A 15,683-nucleotide genomic window follows, 5' to 3' on the forward strand; every position below is an offset into this window, starting at 1 on the left:
TTTCTTGCTTCATTAGGTTCGGGCTAAAACTTTCACTTCCTCCTTTCACACAATTTTTTTCCCCCAGCAAAATTGTTATTCTTAACACAACACTTGTGTCACTATCCAAGTTTTGCCGGGTTCTGTGTAAAACTGGTGCTAGCTCCTTTCACGCAGACTTTCTACAAAATTGATCTATCAGAGCTGTCCGAGTAGATTTGGAATTTTTTCACCTGCGCCATTTTACAGGGTTACACAGCGAAAGCAGAGTATTGACGCAACACTTGTGTCGATATCGCTTTTGCTTGGTTCCGTGTAAAACAGCCACGACCTCCTTTCACCAGAGTTTCTTAAAAGTTGCTGTATTAGCAAGCAAGCTTTATTTGTATAGCGCTTTTCACAGACAGAACTTAGAGCCAAAAAAGAATTTCCGCCTTTTCTCACGAAATCCAGTGAAAATGCAGGATACAGACCTGTGTCAATATCCTGCTTTTGCTGGGTTCCATGTAAAAATTGGTGTTTTAGAACTGTAGCAGTTTACATAGCCTGCGACTTTTGCCTTTTGCACAGAACCTAGTGAAACGCAGGATATTGGAACAAGTTGAGACAATCAACCTGCTTTCGCTGGGTTCTGAGTGAAATGTCATTAGCTCTTTTCACAAGGTTTCCACAAAATTGGCAGGTAACTAAATAGATCAGAATTTTTTTTGGGGGGGGGGGGGGGGGAATACAATTTTTGTTCCGTTTCCATCATCCCGTTTCCATCATCCCACGCTTTGACACATTTGTCTTCCTGCTTCAAAAAACAAAACAAAAACATGTGACATTTGCAAGGTAATTGGCAGTGCCCGCGTCCCCTCATCTTCGCAGGAGTGACCTCGCTTGCGCCGACCAAGCGCTTCTCGCTGAGTTGTCGTTGGAAAAGGTCACGACCAGAGGGAGAGAGAGAGAGAGAGAGAGAGAGAGAGAGAGATGTGGAAAAGAGAAAAAATGATGCAAGTATCCATCTCTGCTTTAGCAAGACCTCAATATGACCTTTCATCAAGTCATCAAAGTGCACGAGAGGATGAGGATGATGATGATGGTTGGAGGCTTTGTCAGCTCAAAAGTGCTTTTGAGTTCACGCAAACGCACCGAGGGGATACTTTCAAAGAATCAAATGTAAACAAGCCAAATGCCACAACTGTTTATTTCATTCATTCATTTGAAAAAAGGGGGAAAAAAAGCAAAGACATGTTCTAAGTCTAATTTTCTTCCCCCAATACAAAAATTATTACGTTATTATACGTCATGAAAGACATTTCACTTTAACAGATTTCCCCCCTCCAAAAAATCATTATTGTATATTATTAATATGTATCATGAAATGCCTTTCACTTTAAAAGATATCCATGTTATGTATCACAAAAGACCTTTCACTTGACAATGATTGCGTACATTTTAGAATTCCATGACATTGACATTTTAATTAATAATTTATGTCTAAAGAAACTACGGAAGCTTATTGCATTCACTTGAAAAAAAAATATTCTGACTAATTTTTTGGGGAGCGTTGTTTTTGTTTTGTTTTTTCCTGTTTTTCGGAATATTTTTTTCCTGTTTTAACTGAATATCTTTTTCTGTCATAAAAAATATTCAGAAACACAGGGATAAAATTATTCAGAAAAACAGGAGGAAACATTACTCAGGGGGGAAAACATTATTGAAGAGAACAGAAAATAAAATATTCCAAAAAACAGAAAAAAAATAATTATACATTTTAATTATAAACTGTTTTTCAGAGTACTGTATTTTGTTAATTACCTCTGAACTCCATGTGACTTGTGTTTTTGAATTTTTTTTCCTGTTTTTTTGGGGGGGAATATTTTTTTTCTATTTTTTGAGTACTTTTTTTACTCCTGTTTTCTGATGAATTGTTCCTCCTGTTTTTTTTATATTTTTTTCTGCTTTACTGAATATTTTTTCCCGTCATAAAAAAAAAAAAATATATATAAAAAAAAAAAACAGAAAAAAATACTAAAAAAAAAAGCTCCCCCAAAAAAATTAGTCAGAAAACAGGATTTATTGTTTGTTTGTTTGTTTTTTCAATTGAATGCAATACACTTCAGTCAGAAACAAATGTTGCAAATATAATAACTTTTTGTCTTGGGTCACAAATATCAACATCAAATGTTTTTTTTTTTTAAACAATCTTTTACTATCCAGGATGTTACCTCAGGTATCAACAACAAAATGGCGTCCTGTTTTTGCTAGCTCCTTTCTAAGCAAAATACTTCAAATATCAAATACTTTAAAACATGGAAGCTATTTAATATGAAAAACAGTAAAGCAATCAGCACCTCACATCATATACATTATGTAGTACTCTAGTTCATGTAAAAAAAAAAAAATGTGCTAAATACTATGATTACTTGTACTAGCACCAGTAGTAATACTACATATTGGTAGCGCTATGCAGTAGAACAAGTACAACAAGGACAAGTTGTAGTAGTCTAGTAGTAGGTGTTGACGTAACAATAGTAGTATTGCAGCACTAAAAATAGGAGAAGTGGGTGCAGTAGCAGTCTGGTAGTATTGCTTGTGGTAGCGGTGGTACAAGTCTGCAGGTAATTGTAGTAGTACTGCTCGTACTCGTAAGTGTAGTAGTACTCCTAGTAGTATTGTAATTGGACTACCCGTACTACAGACCCTGTAGTAGTAGGTTTAGTAATTCGAGGGAGCGCTGCGAGAACTTGCTGTAGGCCGAGTAGTCTCGAAGTAGGTGGAGTGCTGGTAGTCGTAGTAGTAATAGTAGTACTAGTACAGCTACTTGCCAAGTGAAGCAACACAAACAACATTTGTTAGCCATTTCGTTGTTTGTTTCAAATGCCAAGAAAGCAAAAAAATAAAAAATACACATTTGGGGTACAACTTTAAAAATGATCAACTTACCAAGGTCGGAACAGAAACTTCCATTCAGGGGTTGCCAACTCTCAGTTGGCACTAAGGCAATTTGCATTTCCCTCTCTATTGATAAAAGCAGTAGACAAGCAAGCTCTAAAGGTATCGTGCTGCCCCCTGCAGGATTGGAGTGCCATGCCAAGGACTAGCTTGTAAAATAATCTATAAATGACAAACATAACTGCTTTTATCTAGCTTTCATTTATTTATTGTATCTTAGTGAGTCATATTACAAAAAAAAAAAGTCCACAAATTTCTAAGATACTGATGTTACTAGTTTATAAGAATAAACCAGGAATTTCTCATTTTGAACATTTCCCAAATTCCGGAAATATTCTCTCCATTTGCAAGCCTAGTTGGCACCTCAAGCTTCCTATAAGCAGTGTGTGTTGTGTCTAAGTGCTTTTCTATTGGACGTCACACGCGTCCACACGTGGACTAGTAAGTCACTGTGACCATGGAGGTTTAGTTTTTCTGCTAGGTGACATCAGTTGGAGGTCTGTGCCTTCACCCCTGAGGCCCCTTCACCAGATCCAGTTTGGACCGCATCTGGAAGGACAATATGCTAGGTTATTAATTTGTAAGTTTCAAGTCAAGTCAAGTCATCTTAATTTATATAGTGCTTTCAAATAGTCTCAACCCCTCAAGGTCTTCAACTCAAATCTGTCTCAATCTGTCAAAGTCTTGGTCATATTTATAAACCAGCATTGGTCTAAATTTAAAAAAAGTCTTTGTCTTGACTCAGACTCAAATCTTCCAACTCTTGTTTTGAACTTGGTCACAACCGTACTTTTGGTCTTGACCTGTTTGGTCTCAATTTACCTCAGCCCTAGTCTTGACTCCACCCCTCAATATCTTGCTCATGACTTGGTCTTAACCTCACCAAATGTTGGTCATGATTCAACTCTTCAATGTTTTGGTCAAGATTTGGACTCAACCCTTTGAAGTCTTTCTTTTGAATGGGTCTTAACTTGATCTTAATCTTCCTACGTTTTGACCTTGACTCAGTTCCTCAAAGTCTTGACTTAGACTCAACCACTCAAAGGTCTCGACTTAGTCTAAACCTCTTCAAACCTTGATCTTGTATCAACTCTTCAAAGTCTTGCATTTTAGTGGGTCTCAAATCTTCAAGTATTGGTCACGACTTGTTGTCAACTCCTCCCTGTCTTTGGCTGGGGTAGTCTTTTCCACTCCTTAGTCCTGACTTTGGTCTTCTCAACCCATTCCAGCCTTGCCTCGGTCTGAGCCGGTTGCAGGTCTTGACTTGGTCTCAATCCATCAATGTCTTGGTCTCAACCTTTCAGCTTGTTTTGAACTTGGTCTCAACCAGTCCGGATGTTGGACTTGACTATAGCTCAACCTATCAAAAGTTTTGACTTGGTCTCAATTCTGAAGTCCTGGTCTTCACTTAGTCTCATCTCTACAAAGGCTTTACATTAGTTTAAAACCCTTAAATTCTCTGTCTTGACTAGTCCCAGCCTCTCATTCTTGGCCTTAACTTGGTCTCTGCTTCTTGAAGTACGGTCTTCACTCTGTCTCATGCATCCTTAGAATACTTTGAATTATTTTGATCATCCTTCCATCCCCTTGCTAGCACCAACATGAGGTTGACTAGAATGCAGTCTTCCTCACCAACTGGTTTGGCCTGAGCGTCCGGTGAGCTGGGCTCCGGTGGCCACCGCAGCTCGCCACTCTCCACTTCCGGCCCATCTGTCGGCTCCACCACGATGGAAGGAAGCCTCTTGGACAACTTTGGATGCCTTTCATGGGAATCTGGGAATATCTGCAAGTTTATGTAAGGTTGGCTGCGCTGGTAATGTGGGAAGTGAGGGCCAGAACATGTGACGGTACAGGTGAGAGAACAACAATGCAGCAAAAATTAGATTAGCAAAGCCGCTGACAGCGTGTAGCATCTGATGAGAAGCTGACTTGAACTCATCTCAGTTTTGTGAAAGCATAACTAGGGCTGGGCAATTCAAGTTTGTCAACATCAAGTCATGGGAGTGTCTTTTGAAAAACACCTCATTACTTCATAGCAAGTGTAGTGACATCAGCTCATATTTTGCTCATGGCTGAAATGACTTCAGGATTAAGCTGGCAGAAAAAGCATACAAACATCCCCATTCACACCGACTTCTGGAAGGATACAGTGTCCTGGTCGCCCCCTACTGCACCCGACTCCAGAGTGTTCATCACCTCGGTCATCCTGCACAAAGCAAACACCTCAGGATCATTAGTCCTTAATATTAAGTCCTTTACGTCATTTCAATCTTTGAATCATTGGAAAAAATAACAGCATATTGGAAGCATGCAGACATTTCAGTTGTTGGCTTGTTTGTTTTTCAAATATACTGCAACGGTGTGTGCCTTAAACCGGTCTCGGTTTTGACTTGATGACTCAAGCCATTAAAAAATTTGACTCGGTCTGTAGCCGTCAAAGTCTTGATCTTGACTTTGCCTTAACTCCTTCAAGTATTGGTCTTGACTTGGACTTAACTCCTCAGAGGTCTTCAGTTGGTCCCAAACCATAAAAGTCTTGCTTTTGACTTTGCCTTAACTAGTTAAAGTATTGGTCTTGACTTGGACTTAAACCCTCATAAGTCTTCAGTTGGTCTCAAGCCACCAAGTCTTGCTCTTGACTTTGCCTTAACTCCTTCAAAGTATTGGTCTTTACTTGGACTTACCCCCCTAAGAGGTCTTCAGTTGGTCTCAAGCCATCAAAGTCTTACTCTTGACTTTGCCTTAACTCCTTCAAAGTATTTGTCTTTACTTGGACTTACCTCCCTCAGAGCTCTTCAATTTTTTTTCAAGCCATCAAAGTCTTGCTCTTGAATTGGTCTTAATTGGCCCTCAAACGTATCGACTTGACAAAGTCTGTCTCAGCTTGTTCCCAGCTCCCCAAATTCTTGACTCAGTACCAACCCCTTCAAGTCTTGGACTTCACTTGATGACTCAAGCCATTAAAGAATTTGAATCGGTCTGTTGCCGTCAAAGTCTTGGACTTTGACGGCAAGAGTCTTGGACTAAGACTCTGTCTTAACTCCTTCAAGTATTGAAGTAAGTATCTTGACTTGGACTGAACCCCCTTAGAGGTCCTCAGTCGGTCTGAAGCCATCAAAGTCTTGCTCTTGAATTGGTCTTAATTGGCCCTCAAACGTATCAACCCGGTCTCTACTTCTTAAAATCTGTCTCAGCTTGTTACCAACTCCTCAAAGTCTTGACTCAATCCCAACCCCTTAAATTAAAGTCTTGGACTTGACTTGCTCTCAACCCCTTGAGTAAAATCCGTTCTGCCTCAGATGCTGCAATTTTTTTGTGTGTAAGCGGCCAGAGATGTGGGCTCAGAAAAATCAATATACTTGATATGAACAGTGCGTTTTGAGCGTTTTTGAAGGTTGTGCTTCAGCCTTGCTCGGTGGTCTCTTTTTCCGACGCGCCGAAGACTGAATGCAGCCTTTATCCCGTCTCTTAGTTACACAACGCTCGCATCTCCAAACAACCTTCTATTCGTATCTTTATGGTTAGCTTTGACGAGAGTAAAGTGGCGGTGGGGGCTGGATGTTCCGCAAAGCTCCCACACAAACGTGTCTTTTCTTCCCAGCGTAGTCGAAAGCTGTTGGCCATTTGTCGGTGGCTGCCGGCTACCGCTTTGTGGACGCCATCGCCATGGAGATGCTGGTTGGGACGGTCACCCACCACATGATTCCCTCTTATAATATTTGTTGGAATAACTTTTTACGGAAAATACAAAAATATCAATAAAATGAAAAATATTGCATTTGTATTATTTTATTAAATAATTGATGAAGTTGTCGTGAGTTGAACGAATATTATTTAATATAAAAATAAACTACTTTAATAAAATACAGAAATACTAGTAATAAACATTTTTACATTTATATTATTCTATTAAATAATTGACTAACATATATAAAAAAATAAAAATGAAAATGGAATATATATATATATATATATATATATATATATATATATATATATATATATATATATATATATATATATATATATATATATTATGAAGTTATGAAACAACTTTTCATATACAAATATAACTAAATATGTTTTTAGATTAAATTGAAAAAAAAAATTGTAAATATTTGTCATTATTGTATTCAATAATTAGCCAAATCATGGTGATTACAATACTGTAATTATAAACAATGAAAAGTATAAAAAGAAATAGATGAATGATGAACAAATAAGATTAGCATGAATTATCTTACTCTGAAAAATAAAAATAAAATAAATCAATTTGACAAAATTGATCAATCAATTTGACATTTTTATTGTTTTATTAATAATTTCAAAATATATTACAATTAAATTAATTATGCACAATTAAATAAAATACGCATGGATCATTATTAAAATAAATGCACATCAAGTACAAAAAGAGAAAGATGAACAATTTTACAATTGTAGTATTTTTGCCCAATTTATTAAAATTAAATAAAAAAATATATTATAATTAAATAAAGGATAAATATAAAATAAGAAAGGGAATGGAATATAATATTAGCATGTAAATATGCAATGGTACATTTTTACATCCCCCGTTTTACAGTTCTCTTTTTAACTTCATCTATGGAGTACCTGGCCCATTTTACTGTCCCATTACACCCCCCCAGCCTCCGTGCCTGCTCCCGAGTCACATGGATATGCCGTCCGGCCTTCCATTCGGCTGTCTTAACAAGTTATGTCACTTTTTCATACAATCAGTCAGCAGCGAACCGACCGGCAGCTGCTGTTGCCATGGGGACCGAGAGATGAGATTCCTGTGATGAGTTGAGTGAGTGAAGCACTTTGCTTGAGCGTGCCAGGCCCACAGCTGATATGGGGGGGGGGGGGGGGGGGTGTTCGTGTGTGGCGTCAATCACCAGAGGACACGTTGTTGTGCACAATGCAGCTCTTATCCCTCATCAGAGGCCATTATTGTTCCTCTGGAGGAAATGTGTGCTTTTCAGAAGGAGGAGGAGGCTGTGGAGGTATGGAGCCGGGTGAGAGCGAGGCCCGACGTGGTCCGCAAATGATGCCAGAATCAGAGAAGTGCATTCACACCATGATGTGTCACAGATACGGGTATTAAAATTCCAGTGCCGAGCATGATGCTTCAGTCTTGCTTTTGTATGGATACTGCATCTTAGAACGTGGACTTGTACCCCAAATTTGTGATTGCTGTTTGTTTCCACTTTAACCACAAAATCCCAAATCCATACAAACGGGTTAGTAATTGTATTTTTGCCGAAAGACGCGCCATAGTCCAGAAAAATGAAAAATCCACTTTTAGCAGAATAAATGCATAATAAGCATAAATGATGTGCACTTTTACACCATATGTTGTCCAAAAGCACTTTACCAAGCCTCAAAATCAGAGTATACCGTTGCGTAGTCTAATTTCCTCAATCGATTCGAATTCAAAGTGTTGAGTTCGATTCGATTTCGATTTTTATAGATTCAATTCGATTCACTTCAATTTGATCTGATATTGATTCGGGATGTAACGATAATGGCAATATCGTGATATTGTGACATTAAAACTGCCACAATATATCGTCGTCATCATGTCACGATATTAAAGCAGCACATGTTAAAAAAGACGGGTTGATTTCAATTTTTGCAGTTCTAGCACCCTCTGCTGGCTAGTTTTGTTTTAGTACATTTACTTTTCACAAGGCATGTTTTGGCCCTTTTATATTTCAAATCCACGCTAATGGTCAGATGAAGGGGAACGTAACTTGCTTGTGAACAGAGTCAATATGTGGAGGAACTCAATATGTGCTTGCATAAGCAAGAAAGTCTCTCAATAGATATATTATATTTATACATTTTTATCTATAATAATTAGAATATCTGTGATTGGCTGGTAACCAGTTAAGGGTGTCCCCCGCCTACTGCCCAAAGCCAGCTGAGATAGGCTCCAGCACCCCCCCGCGACCCTTGTGATGAATAAGCGGTCAAGTCAATGGATGGATGGATAATTAGAATATTTTTAGATTTTTCATTGCTGTCATGTACTAAAGCACAATAATATGTTCTTCTTTTTTAGTATGAGCTCATTTTTTTTTTATTACAATATTGTTACCTTTTTTTTTTTTGTATCGCCAACCTCCCCACAATATCGTGATAATTATCATATCGTGATAATATCGTATCATACTGTTTGGATATCGTTACGTCGCTAATATTTAATAACTACAGAACATCAATTCTTCATAAATATTGAGGACATGATAAAAATTAGGGATGTAACAATAACGGCAATATCGTGATATCGCAATAATAAAACTTCCACAATATATCGTCTTCGTCATGTCACAATATTAAAAGCAGAACATTTGTTAAAAAAGTCAGGTTGATTTCCATTTGTGCAGTTCGATAGTACCCTCTGGTGGCTACTTTTTTAGTGTGGTTTAATTTGCATGAGGCATGTTTTGGCCCTTTTACGTTTAAAATCCACGTTAATGGTCAGATGAAGAGGAACGTAATATGCTCATGAACCGAGTCAATATGTGGAGGAACTCAATGTGTGCTTGCATTAGCAAGTGCCTCAATATTAAGTGTTATTAGAGATAGTAGTTTGTTTATATGCATTGCTGTATTGTAGGAAAACACAATATTGTGTTTTTTTTAAGTAAGCTCTTTTTTTTTTTTTTTTTTTACAATATTGTGATCTTTTTTGTATCGCCAACCTCCCCACAATATCGTGATAATTATCGGATTGTGAGCTTCATATCGTGATATCGTATCATGATGTTTGGATAGTGTTACATCCCCAATAAAAATTCCACAAACATTAAATTCAAATTAAATTAAATTAAATTCTGCAAAAGTGGTTAAATGACTGGTTAAATTATTTTGTTTATTAATGAAAGTAACACGTGTTATAATCACTAAGTGTTACACAAGCATTGACATCAGCAATGATGAGGTGAAAGTTGTTCATAATTCTAAGTCAATAATTGTAAATATAAATTAAAAATATTCTGAATTGTTTTAAAGTGCAATAAGTAAGCTCTCTCATAAATGTAAGAAAATACTTTTAAATTCACGTGAACATTAAATTTCAAGAAAACAGTAAGATACTAAAAAAAAAATTGGCCTTTAAATGTCTATTTTCTTATGAATTTATGGGAAAAGGAGCTATTAAAATGACTGATGCATGGTTTTATGAATCGATATTAGGTTCGAAAAGGAAAATCGCGTCAATATTTAGTTTAACTCATTCAAACCCAAAAACGTATAAATACGTTATTTGATACTTTGTCCTTCACTCCCAAAAACGTATTTATACGTTTTGTTTTTTTATGTTTTGTTTTTTTATGATAGAAGGCTTTGATACAGCTTCTGACAGGAAGAGGTTGTTTAAATCAATGGTAGTTATTACAAAAACGGCAGAAACAGCCTACACATATTTTTTTTTCTTCTGATGAAAGAAGATACTCTAATCTTTCTTTTGGTAGGTTCCATGATTTTATTGCAATAGAACACAATATTTCGTGGACCTTGCAAAATCAGTCAAAATCCAGAAAATAGCCGGGAGCAAAGGGGGTTGCTTCACTCAAAATGGCTGCCAGTCAATGAGTTAAGATAACCCAGGGTGTTCTTGCAACCATCCATCCATCCATCCATCCATCTTGGACCGATTATTAATTCAACTCTTTGTGGACTGACGGCTAATTAGCGTTTTTAGCTAACCTGGTTATTTGGGTATTGTGTCTCCACTCCAGCATACAAGTGGCCAGACTCCCCTTCATATGCCGCCATGTGACGGTGTGAGACGTTAATTTAATGCTAAATATTCCAACTCAACATAGCTACAACAAGTAAACACCATCCGTGTGTCGTACTCGAATGTAGTGAGGTATTCGCACATTAGATGCACTCCTCTCACATTCAACGTCACACATAGACGTGAATGTGTGTGTGTGTGTGTGGCCAACTGGACATGATTCAACATTCCATAAACGACCGTCTTCAGTCAAATTATTTGACACAAACGAACCACCTTCACATCGAGGCTTACCAAGAGCATTAGCTAACGTAAATAACACGCTAGGACAAACTGGCCTGACCTCACACATGGTCAAACAAAAGTGCGCACAAGCAAGCACTTAGCAAAACGTCATGAAGTCATTAACCTTAAGTTTTGGCATTTACAAACAGTGGTAAATGTTAGGGAATACAGGCAAACTGAACACTCAAAATCAGATGAAGAAAAAACACTATCAGTGAATTATGTGAGTGAGAATGCAGAGTTTTAATTTACTGAGGCTAACATACTGGTTTGTTACAAAAACATCACCCGTGAAGACGCTTGCCTAAAAGGAAGACAAACTATAGACCCTTCCAGCTGACGTCACCGCTTAACCACCGCTGCGCCTCCCGGAGGGCAAGCCTCTCATAACAAATTAATGTAGAAAGCGTGATTTTTGGCTAGCGTTTTAGCTAAAAGGTGGGAAGTACTGTATGTCAAGCGTCACAAAAAACGTCCCGAGTAGGACACTACTTCACTGCGACTGGTTGAAACCAATCGTTTGGAGCCGCTAACTACAAAAAAAAATGGAGTTTGTTGGAGGGCAAAGTGGAAGTGGAAGCTTAAGGTATGTTGTTTTTGGTTGAAACAGTATGTCGATAATACTTTCATGGTGTAAATTGTCATTTATTAACTCGTTTGTATACGGATATACTTGTCTTGCTCTATATGGAAGTCTTCGAGCTATCTTAGCTTGCTAGCTGCTAACAAACAAACAGCACGTTGTTTACTACACATTCCTCAGCAGAAATCAAGCCCGAGTTAAAGTGTTAATTGTGACAACCGTGTTAAATGGTTAACTTTTTGTTCAAAATGACTTGAATACTTGTGCAAAAAAAGTATGAATGATTCTTTCACTCAAGATAATATGGCACATTCATCGCGTCTGCCTCGAATTTACAATCAGAGGTTAATGTTATGACCAACTGTATATGAAAAAGAGAAAAACTACCTGATATCATATGATCTGAGCATATCCTCGTACTTTTTGTGGGTGCAAATCAGTTGCGTCGTAGTTTGGTGCTAGCCACCGTGCTCGTCTTTTACTCCTCACTGTCTTCCGCCTGGTTTAGAATCATTGCCGGCAGCCGAAAGAACGATCTCATCTCTCTTTTGAGCCATTAGAACATCCGTCGGCCGCGCACAAGTTCGCCAGAGCGTTGCTCGCTCATTTATCAACTGTTTGACCTATTTTCTAGGTCACGTTGATTGTTTTCTAATTCACTCGCATTGCCGCCCTCCACCACAAGGGGCGCACTTCAACGTGACGTCACACTAGAAGGGTCTGTTGATGTGTAACTTTCCTAAAAATGAAACAAAATAAAGATGTTTTATTTATTACTATTAAAGACATTGGTGCTTTTATAGCATAATAAATCAGACTGTTCAGACTATTCATCATTTATGTATCATCGCCCTTTGTTTCCGAAAAAAAAGAAGACAAACTATTATTGTTGAAATTTCCTAAAACGAAGAGAGTTAAATTGTAATATCAATTATTAGAGCATTGGTGTTTTTATATTAATATAATATTATTGTCATTATTTGTACTTTCCTAAATAAATGTTGTTTTTTAAGTTTTTCCTATGTTCCATCGTAAATGCCATTGCATTGCTTCCTGTTTACACAAAAGAGAGTCACTTTTTGCATTTGACATAACCCATCCATCCATCCATCCATCCATCCATCCATCCATCCATCCATCCATCCATTTTCTTGACCGCTTATTCCTCACAAGGTTCAAGGGGGGTGCTGGAGCCTATCTCAACTGGCTTTGGGCAGTAGGCGGGGGACACCCTGGATTGGTTGCCAGCCAATCGCAGCATTTGGCATAACCCTATAGGACAATATAAACTATTTATGATTGATACTTTTGAAAACATAATTTGAAGCATCATATAAATAAAGTTGTGACAAGTGTTCTGCACACAAGAATATGTCAATGTCACCAATACAAATGGATACAAAAAGAATACAATGGAAACATCACATGGATAAGTTCTTACTAGTTAAAGGATGTCCAAATATACTTCCTGTCTAACACACACCATGCAGGTTTGTGGTATTTTAATGTCATTTCCTGTTCCCTTTTTTTGTGACTGCACCACATAAATGTTCATACTGTGTGATGGATGATGAATAATTGAGCTTCTTCTTCACAACAGGTAGCCTAGTTGCTTACTGACACTATGAATAGACTGAGATTACTGTCGAGTGGTTCGCTGTAGAAAGAGACACCCACACTTGTATACACAACAGCACACAAATGTGTTCAATGTCTCCAATGAGAAAGTTTCCACAATCTTCTCTTGCTTATTGTTTTCTTTATTAAAATATAGAACACAGATAGAATCAGATTTAAATGTTTGTTTGTTAGTTTTTATATAAATAAAAAGCTCCATACCTGTTTGGATATCTAGATAAAGAAGCTCTTCATCACACTGCTGCTGCTGCTGATGATGATGGTGCGGATACTGATGAAGATGAGGACTGTTGTGGGCGACAGGCGGCAGTCTCCCGAACAAGTTGCCCAGCAAAGTGTTGGGCGCATGCGCAGTTAGGAGCGCCACGGCCCATTTATGGTCTGTCGGAAAGATGGACTGCGTCTACATGAATCCACGAGGTCATCTGTCATTCAAACTTTACCCCCAACACTATTTAAGCTGATACAATCTCATTTTAATATAACTGACAGAGTGAATTTAATATATACAAATAAACATATTGGTACCCGATTTCGCAAATTAGGTAGTTGTTTACTAGGTGTACCTGAAAGCAGCATATATTCAGGCAAGAGACGTGAGGCTTTTCGGGGTCTTTAATTTACGTTCGCCGAATCGTTTGTCAGGTAAATGTTCTCAAAAATTCCCCCAATACTTGAACTGGTTCACCCACAAAGAGTCCGCCTTATGTTTTAAATAACGTTAATAAGTTGTGTAAATTGTCCTTATTCGAACTGACTACGACCGTAACTTACCCCGGTGGTAGCTAGTTTGATTAAAGTTTCGGTTAGCTCGAAAGCGTCGCGAAAATACAGTTAAAGAAGAAAAAAGGCCCTTCAAAACTCACTTTTTCTTCTTCTTTTTTTTTATTGCCACCTGTTTTATCCTAATAGTTACCGTGAGTGCAAGTCAAATCTTTTAGGTGAGCTGTGTCTCCCTCTAGGGTGGAAATGCAGTAGCAACGGCCAAACTCGTACTGTATTTGTAGCAACAAAAATACTGGAACTTGATGCTTTAATCGGGGTCGGGATAAGAGGCACAAAGGCATAGCGGTCAGAAGTAACGAAGTACAAAGACCTAACAGCTGTACTTAAGTAGGTCTTTAAGTTATCTGTACTTAGTATGACTATTTACTCAATCGAACTTTATTTATAGAGCACTATAAAAAAAAAAAAAAACATCGCTGCATACAAAGTGGTGTACGTGGAATAAAAATCAGTCATGCAGTAAAAAACAGGTAAAACAAAATAAATATCATAATTCGGTAAAGTAAGTAAATAAAAGTATCATTAAATTAATAACACAAAATACAGCAGTGTAAAACACTGAAACAATTTTTACATTTGCTTTATTTGGTCCAAAAATAGGCTTGTTGTTACGTTTTTATCTTTTTTTTAACCTCCATGACATTGAGTATGTGAGTATGACGGTTACAGTTACAGACTCATATGATGAGTATTGTACAAGTATAATCAGGCTCATGCAAAGCTTGCTATTGAGCTGATCATTGGATTCAGGTGTGCTGGAGGAGAAAAACAGCTAAAACAGGCTGGATAGGGGTTCTCAGGGACCGGACTTAACCGCTCTCTATTTACATCATATTGTCATCCATGGAGGTAAAAACAGTCAAAAGCCTATTTTTTAAGCATAAAGAGGATATATATATATATATATATATATATATATATATATATATATATATATATATATATATATATATATATATATATATATATATATATATATATATATATATATATATATATATATATATAAATCTACTTTGTTTGATTGAGTTGCTGGGATCTTATAAGGCAGTAAAACCAGTACTGCAATGTGAATCTGAGAGCATTAATTTATCAATGACAGCAGCACATTTGGAGAAGCAAGATACTCCCCATCCGTGGATTTCTTTCAGAGAATTAAATCAACTGCAAGACTGATTTGTGGCAGTTTTCTTGTGTCAAGTTATAAACCAGCAACATTCTGAAATTGCCATAAAAATACAGCACACATAAGGTAATTTTTTTAGTTGTTTGTTAATTTTGCATTTTTTTTTATTTTTATTTTTTGTCATTTCATAGTGTTCACAAACCTAGATGGGAACATGTTTTGATAGTGTATCCAGTGATTTTATTTTTTTTTCTTCTTCTGGACAGTATAAGCACTGTGCAAGTTAAACTATAGTGTGCAGCTTTTTTTGTTCTCAAAACAGATACAGTACTGTATATAATTGACAATAAAAACTCCTTTTTTACTTCTACACTTCGGTTCAGATTCTATACTTTGAACTTTTCCTTAAAGTCAACAGTGCTCATTGTCTGATGCAGGTGTACCAGCCCCCATCCAGGTCAACATACTGCTGGACCAATGGTGAGCCCGATTTTTCGTTCGATTGAGAAACGTTCAATCAAGTAAGTGCCACATTTCAGAAGCTAATTAGTGAATCAAATACCACTAAATGCACTTCTGACTGCCTTGCACAAAGC

The 15,683-nt window shown here is 37.3% G+C and overlaps 1 protein-coding gene and 1 long non-coding RNA gene across 3 annotated transcripts in view; one reads left to right on the plus strand and one right to left on the minus strand.

The window, feature by feature from the left end:
• Nucleotides 1–1,150: 1,150 nt before the first annotated feature.
• On the minus strand, nucleotides 1,151–13,517 carry LOC144031142 (protein LBH). The gene is made up of 4 exons (XM_077537936.1): nucleotides 13,377–13,517; nucleotides 5,068–5,125; nucleotides 4,552–4,702; nucleotides 1,151–3,468 (listed from the first exon to the last, which is right to left on the minus strand). Exons 2-4 carry the CDS (start codon nucleotides 5,122–5,124, stop codon nucleotides 3,407–3,409), a joined length of 270 nt encoding a protein of 89 aa, XP_077394062.1. The 5' UTR covers nucleotide 5,125; nucleotides 13,377–13,517; the 3' UTR covers nucleotides 1,151–3,406.
• Nucleotides 13,518–13,760: 243 nt separating this feature from the next.
• LOC144031143 (uncharacterized) overlaps nucleotides 13,761–15,683 on the plus strand; it is a 43,066-nt gene continuing 41,143 nt past the window's right edge. Inside the window, exons 1-2 of one of the 2 annotated variants that reach the window (XR_013287454.1) lie at nucleotides 13,761–13,820; nucleotides 15,525–15,567. This is a non-coding gene — a long non-coding RNA (uncharacterized LOC144031143). Of the gene's footprint in view, nucleotides 13,821–15,524; nucleotides 15,609–15,683 lie in introns of both variants that reach the window. The other variant, XR_013287455.1, reaches the window with a different exon arrangement.

The sequence above is a fragment of the Festucalex cinctus genome, chromosome 12, assembly GCF_051991245.1.
Source record: "Festucalex cinctus isolate MCC-2025b chromosome 12, RoL_Fcin_1.0, whole genome shotgun sequence".
In the NCBI taxonomy this organism is placed as follows: domain Eukaryota; kingdom Metazoa; phylum Chordata; class Actinopteri; order Syngnathiformes; family Syngnathidae; genus Festucalex; species Festucalex cinctus.

Bases quoted from the DNA above. Each gene is read 5' to 3' on its own strand.
- LOC144031142 (XM_077537936.1), bottom strand. From the start codon at position 5,124: ATGACCGAGGTGATGAACACTCTGGAGTCGGGTGCAGTAGGGGGCGAC. The intron at 4,703-5,067 runs GTATCCTTCCAG...ATAAACTTGCAG, and splicing joins TAGGGGGCGACCAGGACACT to ATATTCCCAGATTCCCATGA. The intron at 3,469-4,551 runs GTGAGGAAGACT...TTGTCCTTCCAG, and splicing joins CGCTCAGGCCAAACCAGTTG to ATGCGGTCCAAACTGGATCT.